The 13092-nt window shown below is 23.4% G+C and overlaps 3 protein-coding genes and 1 long non-coding RNA gene across 5 annotated transcripts in view; 1 reads left to right on the top strand and 3 right to left on the bottom strand.

The window, feature by feature from the left end:
- LOC112601118 overlaps nt 1-575 on the top strand; it is a 3690-nt gene extending 3115 nt beyond the window's left edge. The window contains exons 2-3 of the long non-coding RNA XR_003115030.1: nt 128-223; nt 309-575. This is a non-coding gene — a long non-coding RNA (uncharacterized LOC112601118). The remainder of the gene's footprint in view (nt 1-127; nt 224-308) is intronic.
- Nucleotides 1-1547, bottom strand: part of LOC112601117 (beta-1,3-galactosyltransferase brn-like) — a 6585-nt gene extending 5038 nt beyond the window's left edge. The window contains exons 1-3 of the mRNA XM_025348553.1: nt 1464-1547; nt 1262-1374; nt 1112-1204 (exon numbers count right to left, since the gene is read on the bottom strand). Of these exons, the coding sequence (XP_025204338.1) occupies nt 1112-1204; nt 1262-1289 (121 nt within the window). The 5' untranslated portion in view covers nt 1290-1374; nt 1464-1547. The remainder of the gene's footprint in view (nt 1-1111; nt 1205-1261; nt 1375-1463) is intronic.
- Nucleotides 1548-1625: 78 nt separating this feature from the next.
- LOC112601061 (nucleolar protein 11-like) lies at nt 1626-5190 on the bottom strand. Its single transcript, XM_025348476.1, has 7 exons — nt 4845-5190; nt 4606-4770; nt 3255-3470; nt 3047-3188; nt 2697-2867; nt 2243-2531; nt 1626-2177 (listed from the first exon to the last, which is right to left on the bottom strand). The coding sequence occupies exons 1-7, from the start codon at nt 4971-4973 to the stop codon at nt 1649-1651; spliced, it is 1641 nt and encodes a 546-aa protein (XP_025204261.1). The 5' UTR covers nt 4974-5190; the 3' UTR covers nt 1626-1648.
- A 1416-nt stretch (nt 5191-6606) lies between these two features.
- LOC112601092 lies at nt 6607-11697 on the bottom strand. 2 transcript variants are annotated; one of them, XM_025348518.1, is made up of 13 exons: nt 11459-11697; nt 11162-11239; nt 10838-10932; nt 10265-10342; nt 10018-10158; nt 9757-9832; nt 9466-9650; nt 9213-9357; nt 8267-8440; nt 7833-7954; nt 7659-7752; nt 7484-7595; nt 6607-6834 (listed from the first exon to the last, which is right to left on the bottom strand). In XM_025348518.1, exons 1-13 carry the CDS (start codon nt 11627-11629, stop codon nt 6668-6670), a joined length of 1638 nt encoding a protein of 545 aa, XP_025204303.1. In that variant the 5' UTR covers nt 11630-11697; the 3' UTR covers nt 6607-6667. The 2 variants fall into 2 exon arrangements, with proteins under 2 accessions (XP_025204303.1, XP_025204304.1); XM_025348519.1 differs by lacking the exon at nt 11162-11239.
- Between the last annotated feature and the right edge of the window lie 1395 nt (nt 11698-13092).

Below are 13092 nucleotides of genomic sequence, written 5' to 3'. Positions count from 1 at the left end.
CATATTAAATCAGATAAGATTGACATCCTTTTTGTCGGTGACCGCAAGATACGTTTGGAAAAACAGGCAAAAAGGATGAAAGATTTATCAAATACTAAATTTATGATTGCTAATATTGGTTCTACAGTGCATATCAAAATTTCCGATGTCGATCTTCGTTCAATTATTGCTGTTGTTTTAAAATGAACTGACAATGGATTTATTCAACTAGAATCCAATGATGGTAAGATAAATTCAAATAATACAAGTTATTTTTTATTTTTTTATTTATTTGATACCTATTACCTACCTATACATTATAATTACAGGAGTGATAAACAACTATATACTCTCGATCCCAGTTCACAGAATGTTCAAAAAATTTGTTAGCTGTAGAAACTGTTCCAAATGAAAGTATTATATTAAGATCTACGGAAACTGCGCAGTCACTGGGAACTGGTCAGGGTTTTTTTTAAGTGCACTTGTACCAAAAAATGTGACACAAAGCGATGTGTTTGTAGAAAAAAAGAGGTATTGTGCAACTCTAAATGCCAAAAATAGCCTTACATGTAAAAATAAATAAATAAATAATATAACTATAATTAATTCAGTAAAATAAAATATTTTAATATATATTTCAAATTTTAGTGTATTTATACTATAACGGATATCAAACTGAAATTGTATAGAATAACTAGATATTCTATGAAAATCTAGTTTAAGTACAATTTTCATGTATTATTTCATACTTTAACTAACATTCATAGGTAATTCATGAACTGTCTAGTTATTTCATAAAATAACGGAATTCAACACTTTAGCTGTAACATATATACCATAAAACAAATCTACAAATGAATGATGCGTTGAATTCAACTATTAAACCATTGTGCATGTTATAAATTAGTGAATCAAATTTATTTATAAAAAATACAAATACAGTCTAAAAGATATGTATAATCTTTTAATTAAAAACATAGATATACAAATCTTAAACTGTCATAGAATCATTTATGTGTATATACAATCTAAACTTTAACGAAATTATAGATAATATATAAAATTAAAATAACAACCTGAAAATGTAGAATAAAAGTAAATTATGCAAATCTAATATACGAGTAATACTTACTGTGTACCAATATTAAGTTCAAATTCCTAAAAGTTGCATCAAATGCTAAATGTTCATAAAACCCAAAAAAAGATTTATTTGCTTTCTCTGTATCTATGAAACTAATATAGTATTATTAATATATCATTAATAAAATAATTATAAACTTACTAAGAAATATTAGTTTCAAATTTGTCATAACACTGTTGGTTAAATATTTAAATGATGCCTAATCAGTGATAAGTTCATCTTGTCCTGGCATTTTAACATATTACAGCAAAATTCTAAATTTCCAATTAAGATAAAATAAGATAACTGATCAGTAACATTTAAAAGTAATAAGATAAATTCAATAAAAATATTGTTCACTAACGATAAATTATTTGTCCATCGTTCAATCTAGGTCATCAATATTGTTACGAGTTCAAATCATAAAACATGATATATAAATGAAAATATATTGACTAATATTTAGTCACAGAGTATTGTACTGGAATAAATGCACTTTAAGACGTAAAAAAAAAAAAAACAAGTATTATTGTTAAAATACAAATTTACTCAATATAAATTAATTGTTTCAATTTTATATAAATTGTTGACAGGTCCATCTCTTTTCTTATTGTTAACATTTTTATTTTTTATAACCCGCATTGTATTGTTAATATTATTTACTGAGTCCAAATAGTCACATTTGCTATTTATATCATTTTGAACTTTAATAATAAGTTCAAGTACATTAGGATCATTTGACAATAATAATTGTTGATATGAGCAGTCAATCATCAGTGTCATCCAATCAACCAATCTTTCTTCAATCAATTTCTCTTTCATAAGTGAATACAAAGTATTCAAAATGATCAGCATATTCTCAAACGGCAATTGGTGTCGTAAACAAGATGGCTTATTTAAAGGTGGATAAGTAAATAACTTTGACAAAAGATTTGAATGTTTTGCTGTGTTTGAACTACAATATGATAATATTTCAACTAAAGAAGTATCACTTATGTCGTTGTTTTCCATCAGTAACCGAATCAATGATTTATCCTTTTTATTTTTAATATGGTCAGTAATAATCATTTCATTTAATCTGGAATAAGCAAATAAATATGTTAAATATTATAAAAAAAAGTAAATAATAATAATAATTTTTACTTTGATTGAGATAAAGCTGAAGCTGAAATAGTATCTATACATTTTTGTTTTGCATAAGAATCCCATTCAATTTCTTCATATTTATCATTTATTTTTATTAAATTATTATCCATTAACAAGGATAAGTTATTCCGTTCACACGTAAAAGGAATCACTGCTAAGTTTTGGCCTGTTACTAAGAGTAAATGATTTCCAAAACACCATAAATTTGGAGGGTTGGTATAGATTTTAAAATGTTGTACAGCAACTACCATATTGTAATGGAAATTGTATACTACTAAAGCAGCTCCTAAAAAATACAAAAATATTATAAATCCATCAGAAATGATGCATTAGTATATAAAATCATAAGCTTTAATTTTAATTAACTAATATTAATTATACATTTGTTTTTTAAATAAGGTTATTAAAAATATGAAATCAGTAAAAAAACAATAACAATATTTTTACTAACCTTCGCCTTTTGGTTCTGCTCCATAAAGACCAATACAATCTGAACTTAATTGAATTAAAGATACTTGTTTTTTTAAATTAACTAAAGTAATTTCTGTCAACTGTTTACCAGGAAAATCATTGCTATTGGATTCAGTATACAACTCATTTGAATATAAGTAACCATTAGACCCTATGGAAATAAAATATAATATTTTATAATTGGCAAACATATAGACACAAAGTGATTTTTAAATTAAAATATTTGTAATAAAAAATTAATATCTATAAAAATTATAAATTATAGAATATATTATAAATATATTAATAAATTAATATATTTTCTAAATAAATACATCAAACGATACTTACAAAATGTTACAATATTCAGTGAATCAGAATTTTCTCTAATACAATAACCCAGTAATTTATCAGTTTTGTTTTTGAAAGATATTTGTAAATTAATTGGCAAAAAAGTATCTTCTAATGGCACAGACCGTAATGTTTTTATATTCTGAAATTACAATATTCATATAATCATAATAATTATTTGTATAATATAGTTATAAATTAAAATTACCTTGTCGTCAACAGATACAATAATACAAATAGCTTTTGTCCTAAACATACATAATTTAGCTAACTCAATTGTTTCTCCATTATTAATAACAGCGTCTCTGATTTTTTTTCTGTTACCAATTGCTTCTTTTAAACACTCACAATATCCATTTTCAAAAACTGCAACTGCTCCACTATAATCTAATCTGGTTAAAAGTTTTATAATTTTTGAGGTAAACTATAAATAAAAACAAATAAAGAATAAATATTAATTAAATTGAATTATCTTGAATAAGTAAGATTTTTTTTTTTTTATTTAAATCAAATAGTATGTAACTTTTGGCCAATTTACTAATTATACTGTATACTATTATAAAATATTTATAAAAAGAGAAAAATTTAATAAATTTATTAGTGATGAGTCAAACCATGATTTTTGAAACCAAACCAAACTTTAAAATTTTTTTCAAACCAAATCTAATAAATTTTTAAATCAAACTCAGCACTTTTTATCATTATTAATCATAATTAAAACTAATTTAGATATTTTGAAAATACCATCATGCGTAGAAAATAATAATATATAATGGAGAAATAAAAATTACAACTATTATTTTTCGTTTAAATATCTTATTTTGTCAAAATTAAAATTTCAAATATCTATAAAAAAAAAAAAATATGCAATTATATTTTTAACTGCTATAAATACAACTTATGAAAAATATTGTATTACATTCTCAAACTTTTTGCTTTGGAAAATTTATTTACTACTATGAATTGAAAAAAAAAATAACAGTTATAAATATAAATATCTCAAAAAGAATTACAAAGTTTAGAAAATTATATATTGTCTTGAAAGTACTTGCATGAATATTTCGTGAAAATTTCAAATATATGATAGTTATTTATTATTGAATAAACGTCTAAGAACTACTAATTTGTCAAAAACCATTCCGTAAATATTCTCATTTATCTGTAGTATTGTTTTTTCCTAATTATATTAAAATGTAATAAAAATTTTTAGTTTTTAACTGTTCAATTATAATTTTAACTAAATTAATTAATAATTTAACCTATCCTTTAAAAACTGTAACAGATACTCATTTAGTATTAAAAAATTAATAGTTATTTATGTAATTAGATTGATATTTAGATGGTATAATATTATTGAAAATTCTTTATTTTTTTTTTAATTGGCATAATATAGCATATATTGATTTAAAAATTATAATCAGTTAATAAGAAAGTAAAAAACTAAATGTATTCTATATTTCTAATTTACACAGTCTTTTTGGAATTATTATTATTATTATATTATAAAAACAAAGCATATGGCAAATTTGCATAATATAAAATACTTTGAAAAAACTCACATTAAATTTTTTCATATCTTTCATCGTTGATGAAGTCTGTGACCATTTACCAATTCTGGTGTAGTTAAAAACGCCATAATAACAATTAGTTAATGAATCAAATATCACTCCGGAAGACAATTTATCAGAACTACTCCAACAATGCACTTGATTTTGACTTGGCATCTAAACATTAAACGTACAGACCATAATGAAACTAAGAAATGTAATACAAAGTGATTAGTATACACTCTACATACATGAAAACAAGTAACCATATTCTTCGATAAGGTTACAATAACATTATCGGGTTCTTCATCATTTGAAATCCCCAAGAAATTGGACTCAATAATGGAACCTAAACTGTACGATGTATCTAATTTTATCATGATGAATTTAATGTATAATCATTTGCAAGATTGTAGTTACGCGGTGGTAATTTACACGTCTGACCAAAAAGAAACTATAATAAACTATCAAGATTCAAGAGCATATTACGTTAAAACAGAACAGTGAACAGTGAAAAGAGAACGATTCTTTAGATTAAAGGTAGCAATTAAGCAGCTGCAGTAGTTGATGGAACAATTTCACAAGACACAAGTTACAAGTACAACAGAAAAGCACGTGTAAATTGTTATCATTATTCAGTTGCATTAGATGATAAGCAGAATGACCAAGTAAATAAATAAGTAATTTACTTATTGTAAATCTTTGGGCACTGGTTTTTGAAAAACTACGGTACAAAAAAGACCATAAATATTAAATATTCGTGTAGTGTGTAGAAACACTACAAACTTTAAACTTCAGAAGTTCAAAAGTACGTACTACATACAAACGTCAGACATAGAAAAAAAATAACAGAATACAGAGCACTCCTATTGTGTTGATACTACTGGATGGAATAATATTTATGGCGAAACGCTAATATTAGTAAATTAGACAAAATTCATAAAAATCGCGAAAATAAATAAATTATTTTTTTAAACATTTTTGTTTTTATACCAAAGATTTAAAATATTAATACAAAATTCGTTATTAGTTGTTTAACTTACACGCAAAAAGAATTTTACTGAAAATTCAAATTCATTTTTTAGCAATAATTGCTAAATATAATATAATTATATATCACTAACATGGGATGGATTACCATTCTGAAAATTAGTTTTAAAGAAATGATCCTTTAATATAGCTACATCATAAATTCGAATAGACTTGGTCGTCGGATAGTGAACGTATAGCTGATAAGATGCACACCCAGAAAGTATAAATTTATTAATGCTCGTGGTATTACCTAAAAAATAATAGGTTTTTGAAATTTTTTTTTATAATTCTTGTCAAATAATACTATAAGTTGTAAACTTAGATTGTACCTACATAATATGTTGTTTTTTCTTTCCCAAAAGTGTTGTTTGACAGAAATGTGTTTTTATTATGCCCTCTAATAAGAGCGTCAGTCCCAAAGTTACCAGAAATAGCTGCTTACTCCATACGCACTCTAATAAGCAGTTCATTTATACACAAACAGAAATTAAAACTGTAAATTCCAGTGTGAGGGTAATAAAATGTTTATGATTTGAATTGAGAAATAAATCAAAATTGATGGTTTACAACTCAAAATGTGTCAATTTTTGAGTTTCACTCATAGCTCCATCAATTTACCTATACATAAATAAAAATGAAAAAAAAAAAAACAAAAATAGACCATTGATAGAATAAAACACCAATTTACATATAACGCATAAAACAAATAGGTAGATATTTAATAGCATATTCCTTGCCTTTATTTAATAATTACTAAGTAAATATCATCAAGATTGGTTCAGCAATTGAGAATACAACATAAGAAACAGACAAATATTTATTTTTATATAATATAAGATATTCTATACATGACTATTTATTTTTTATACCATTTACCTACCTAATTTATCTATATAAATAAAAATAATTTTTAATTTATCTCAAATCATAAAATATAAATATATTTTAAAATTAGAGAAACATATTTTGTCATGTTATACATGCATACTATATTGCTTTGGATAATACAAAAACATAAATGTATCAATTAATATAAAAAATACTATTCTTTAGTATTTGAAGTATTTTTCAGTGTTACAGGAGTTATAATAAACTGTCTCGTAGTTGAAGGTGTATCATTATCTGTAAAAGCTTTAGTTGAATAATTTTCCATTGAAGATTTAAATACAGCTTTAAACGATCCTGGTGAATTTTCACTATCAAATAGATCTACAAAAAAAGAAAACTTAATCATTTAAATTTATAAATATTATAATCTATAACACTTATATTTTATTATAAAAATTATTTGTAATTAAAAAATCATTTTTTTTTCAATAGATGAAACTAATTTGAAGGTAAGTAAAACAAAATATATACATAAGCTTGCCATTCATTCCACTACCTTTTCTAGTTATTCAGTTTGTCCCAATTTATAAAGAAACTGAGAGAAAAAATATTTAATAATAATACAAATAAACAATATAGAATAGTATTTTACACTATATCTTTATATAATTATTAATTGTACTAAAATAATTAATAAATAATATATATTTACAATAATTACAAATATTTAAACAAAACAAGGATATACTTATTTCTATAAAAGCATTACATAAAAAAAAAAACAGGTTATTCATTATTAAATCTCAGATTGAGAATTTTAAAATTTGGCAACTCTAAATATATTTATATATGTATTTAGTAATAACATCAAATTGCAGAGAAGTATCTGATTTGTACTATACACATTCATTTAAATTCACAAGTTTAATTTTTTTTTTTCGTAAAATATTAATTTAAATATAAAATAATAAATAAGTACAAATTCTCTTTAAATCATAACTATTTTAAATTGTATATTTAATACATTTACCTGTATTTTTTACATTATTTTTGGCTGTTATAGTATCAGATTGAATATTTAAAAATGATTTCAGATCATGTTGCTGTCTTTTATACCCCGGTGACCAAGTAACAAAAGATAGCTGTTAGATTAAAACAATGTTATTTAGATAAAAAAATTTTTTTAATTTTTTATGAGAACTTACATCAAAAGGATTATACCTAGAAGTGACACTGCAAGGTGCCCTAGTTTTTAAAGTATTCGGAGATAATCCAAAAATTGAATATTCTTCTTTTAACCTTTAACCAGTTTATAAAATGTAAAAAAAAAAACTTTAATAATATATCAATAATTATACAAAATAATAAACATAATCTACCTTAATGTAAGATAATTAGCTTCTTCTTGAGAGAATTCTAAGTTTATTTCTTTCAATACATTTAAATATTCATTGATTAATGTTGTAGAGTGATTACTTTGTTTTGGCGCAACCGCTTTTATCTATAATTAAATAGTAGTTTGTTAGATTATGTATCTAATGGAAGGTTGTATCAACAATTAATTATCATTAAATAAATTAATAGTATTATAAACATGATTTAGTGGCCCATGATTTGGTTCATTAAATTTTATTGACTCATTAAATTAATCAATTTTTCATGCAAGAAATCCAAAATTAGTTTTTAAACAAAGAAATATACTGAAATTTATTGGTATTCATTTAATAACTTAATTATTTAACACAGCCATGTGCAAAAACTAAGAAATTTTTTGAAAATCATTAAATTAATTATTTAAATAAATATACATTACTTTTAATATGACAATGCCACATGCAAATATACATATTATATTGATGAATGTTACACACATACTCATTGCGCCTTTAATAGCAAAATCAACAGATCTTGTAGATGAATAATGTAAATTTATAGTATTATAAGAATCTTGATTAATACTCCTTACTGAAAATGCCCACAACAGTCCCTTAAAAATGAATGTCACTATTATAGCTTAATATATATTGTCATATTGACTATTGACAAAAATAGTAAAATTGTAATATTTAAATAGTTATATAATTTATCAAAATCTTGTTTTGACATATTATTTGATTTTTAATTATAAATACACCAATGAACAAGTATTATAAATTCTTTCTCAGTGTTCCAAAACAATATAAGAATAATATATTTATTCTGTGGTTTTAAACTGTTTAGTGTATACATATTACATATTATCATTGATTATTTTAAAAACTTACCTATTTATAACTAATAATTATTGCTATCATTAATTCATTTGATAATAAATATAATCATGACATTTGACAAAAGTAGAATACCTAATAGTACTTTAAAATTGTTTTTGAAAAAACTAAGAAATACTGCTTTACATTTTTAAAATTTTTAAAATATATAGGTACCTACTATATTATCTTAAAAAAAAACAAAATTGAGTATTTATAACATACTAATAATTATACGTAATATAAGTATGTGATAAATATTTGATAAAAATAAAGTTATTAACTAGTGAGTAAGCTTTCTTATAAACAGATATAATTTTAGAAGCAACTTTACTCAAAGATGACTCTATGAAAATTTGTAGTACCTACTTAGGTTATTAGCATACATACGTATAATTAAAAAAAAATAATGTATAATTTTATGAAATTGACTTCAGATTAAAATTTTAAAGCTTTTGATTCATATATCTATTTATATATTTAATTATAAAAATATAGCATACAACGTACAGCATTGACAGAAGGTGGTAATAGTGATGTAGATATTGCTACTCCGACTAAAGAAAATGTATTGTTTCCTAATAAAGCAATAGGCACAGCAACTCCAACAAGAAACGCAAGTACAATACTAATCCATAAGCTGCTTATATCTGTCCTGCAAGATATGTAAAAGAAAAGATTATTAATATTAATAATATTTAATAAAATATGACTAATATTTCAGACTAGATGAAATAATTTAAATATAATATAATATAATTACATGAAAGCCATTTCATTAGTTATCCACTGACTAGAATCTCTTTTATCAAAATAAGTAGCTGTTAAACCATATGAAAAACCAATTATCACACAAATAATTAAACCAATAATTTCGTTTACAATCCCCATGTTTCTAAGTTTCTTATTTTTGATCATAGTTCCAAATGTAGCAGCATTAATTGGCCCCTAAACACAAAATAAATAAGAATAAAATTATTTATACTCATTACTTATTTTTAGGTTGTCTAATGTTTGATTTGTTTTATATTATATTATTTTTATAATCACCAACCATAAGTGGAGAAAGAAGCATACTAGAGACAAATATAATAGTTTCTCCTTGCATCAAACCAAGAGCTGCAACTGTTCTATAAATTATGAATAAAAATTACTAACAATATTTTCAAAAAAAAAAAAAAAATGACTTTTAGAATAAAGTTATCAGAAAATACATTTTTATTATGAATAAAAAGTAGGTATTTATAAAAAAAAAAAATTAAGATATAATGATAGAACATACCTACATTGTATTTATAAACATATTTATACTTACACCGAAATTATTAAAAGAATTAAAAAATCAAAGGTTAGCATTGCACCAGCTTCTATACCTTGAACAACTTGTGCCACGGTTAATCGAGATCTAACTGACTGAAGAAATTTTTTCCAAGATGATTCATACAAATTAGGTGGACTACAAAACAATAAAAATTGAGAATAATAACATATTGCATTTGTATTCAAACTGGATTAAAAAATATTTTTTTAAACATATCTACCTATATTAAAATAATACTAACTTTTTATCCTGAGTGGTTTCCAAAACTGATTGAGTAGACTTCGCAGTATCTTGATAATATAACGAACAAGGTAAGACTCTAGTAAATCAAAATGTGTATTAAATTAGTAATTAATATAAGACTATACAGTGTAACTACAGAAGACTCTTAGTAAATCAGTAGGAACATCCTGAAATTTGGCTTTATTTTATTTTTGTTTAAAACAACCACAAGTAAAAGTTTTGAAAGCATCATTTCAAACAAAAGAAAAATTATTAATTTTTTTAGGTCCATCCCATCAAAAGATTATTTCAACACAATAATCAATTAATATTTATATATTTTGACAAAATTAATTTAGGTTTTTCAATTAGTAAAATTATATTTCTATATGAACTTCTATAATCCGTTTTCGTCAATCTACTGATCTTATATTTGCCGAATTACCAAAGTCTACTGCATATTTACAGGCAAGTAACACACAGCTAATGTGTATTTTCTTACACTATTCTGCATCTGTATTAAGTTATGCATTAAGTGCATGATAATAAATGTATATATAACAAATAAAAATATAATAAAATATATAGTTACACTACTGTCGAATTTAATTTTACTCCAATGCCATTTTCCATCAATAAATTCAAAATATGTTCACAATGTTCATTAGAAGCAATTGAAAAGGTTACCTGAAAATATTGAAAGCAAATTTTAAGTAAGTAATTTTAGAACTTATAGTCTGCGGGTAAAACATAACAAAACAGCTAACTTCAATACTAAAAAAAGTTTTTACTTTTCATAAAATTGTATATATTTAGTAGAGCAAAAAATAGGTAGGACACAAATCACCTACCCAACTAATACCTAAAGATAGGCACCTATCAAGTTTTACACAAATGTTAATATTTATATAATTACCGAATAGCATCTATTATCTCTGCTTTGATTCCATACTGAATTGAAAATCTGCAAGCTACATAAAATTGCTTCCAATGTCTTATAGACATTCATAAATATATGAAATTTTAGTTAGAAACATGATATAGGTATTTAATTATAAATATGGGTAATGGGTGTACTATACCTATTATCTATATTAATAATATAAAGATTTATTTAAACAAAATGTCATAAAATGTAATATTTTCTTATTTAATAAGTATATATACTTTAGGTGTATGCATGTAAAATAGTATTAGGTAGGTAAGTACTTACTTTTTCCATAGTTATCGATAAATGATGTTTGGGACGGTTGAGTGATTGTTTATTGAATGTATTATCATTGGGTTGTTTGATTTTAATTGGACAATCACAAGCAATTTGTTGAGAAAGATGTAATTCATGTTGTTTAGTAGGAATTAAAATATTAAACAAAGCTCCAGTCATTTTTAATAAGTATATTCAATTCAATCACTTGTTCAATAGATCAATATAATTTAGATAGGTAGGTACTAATTTACTACCTATATTAAAATAATTTGAATAGCATCAAAATTATACCTAGATACCTATAGAGTATAGACTATACCTAGTAAAGATACCAATAAAATGCTTGATAAAATTTATATTTATAAATTGTTTCAATAATAGTTAATAATTTTAAGTTTCCCCAGCAAAACAATACGTATATAAAAAGATAAACAAGTAGGGTCACTCTGCTATGTAATAGGCGTCGAGTGGGTCACTATTATGGGTGTGTTAAAAATTAAATTTGAATTAAATGATATATCATTGTATTCGAAAAAAGATTCTGGGTGTAGATAGTTAGTCACAAATCACAAACTATATCACTAAGTATGTATATGTGATATGTTTTTTTGAGATAGCTACTAAAGTAATTTATTTTATTTTTAGTATTGTGGTACATTAATTACCTATAAAATTATTAATTGGTTGATATATTTTTTCCCGAAAATATTGCATTTATTTTGTTAATAGTATTTAATTATTATAATAATATATATTTATACCATAGTCTATCAATGTAACACAAAATTTAATAACATCATTCCGTAAATAACGTTAAACAGTAAAAATAGATTCATAAAAAAATGTCATTGCATTTACTAAATTCAAAATAATATAATAATAACTTAATCTTCGTTAAAGTTTTAAGCCCACACTAATGTTTTAAGTTGGAAAATAATAATTAAGTTGCTATTTATCGTTTAAATAAGTAATTTTGTTAAAATTTAAATGACAAAAAATAACTGTGTTTTTATATTTTTTTTGTATTTAATGATTCAGTATAAATTACTACTTGTATATTATGATGATTGATGAATCTTGCATTATTGCATTACATTTTCAAAACTTGTATATTAAACGAAAAGTTTTTATGAATTTCTAACTATATAATAGTTTGTAATTATTTTTTATTTTTACAAATTTCGTCACTTTTTTCAAAATGAAAATTAATAATGTAAGAACTCAGTATTTATAAAAACAAACTAAATATAATTAAGCGCAAATGTTCCGAAAAAGAAACTATTATAGAGCTAAAAAGCATTGTTAGATATGGAACACGCAAATACACGTAGGTATGCATCAGAGAAATTCCGTCGCCATGGGACCAAATCAAAGATTTGAAAGATTTTATACAAGGTTCTTTATGAGTTTACAAATATTAAGTTCTTACTTTACATTTAATTAATACAGATTAATGGCTAAATAGAGCAACAGACAATACATTTTCATCTGAAAATTCTTCGGAAAACGCGAGTCCTAACCTAACCTAGTAAAAAACTAAAAATCAGTAGCAATTTTCCTAGATCTGACCAAAACCTTTAATAAAGTTAACCATAGAGACCTTAATACAATATTACCTATTCCAGTCTATAATTATCTTA

Source organism: Melanaphis sacchari, unplaced genomic scaffold (genome assembly GCF_002803265.2).
Source record: "Melanaphis sacchari strain LSU unplaced genomic scaffold, SCAv2.0 Contig74_pilon_pilon, whole genome shotgun sequence".
In the NCBI taxonomy this organism is placed as follows: domain Eukaryota; kingdom Metazoa; phylum Arthropoda; class Insecta; order Hemiptera; family Aphididae; genus Melanaphis; species Melanaphis sacchari.
This window is presented reverse-complemented; position numbering and strand designations above follow the sequence as displayed.

Excerpts from the sequence above, each read along its gene's own strand:
- LOC112601061 (XM_025348476.1), bottom strand. The coding sequence starts at position 4,973 with ATGATAAAATTAGATACATCGTACAGTTTAGGTTCCATTATTGAGTCC. Across the intron at positions 2,532-2,696 it reads AGCAGAACCAAAAGGCGAAG|GAGCTGCTTTAGTAGTATAC; the intron begins GTTAGTAAAAAT and ends TGTATTTTTTAG. Across the intron at positions 2,178-2,242 it reads TCAGCTTTATCTCAATCAAA|ATTAAATGAAATGATTATTA; the intron begins GTAAAAATTATT and ends TGCTTATTCCAG.
- LOC112601092 (XM_025348518.1), bottom strand. The coding sequence starts at position 11,629 with ATGACTGGAGCTTTGTTTAATATTTTAATTCCTACTAAACAACATGAA. Across the intron at positions 10,343-10,837 it reads AAATTAAATTCGACAGTAGT|AGTCTTACCTTGTTCGTTAT; the intron begins GTAACTATATAT and ends TTGATTTACTAG. Across the intron at positions 9,651-9,756 it reads TGCTTCTTTCTCCACTTATG|GGGCCAATTAATGCTGCTAC; the intron begins GTTGGTGATTAT and ends TTTTGTGTTTAG.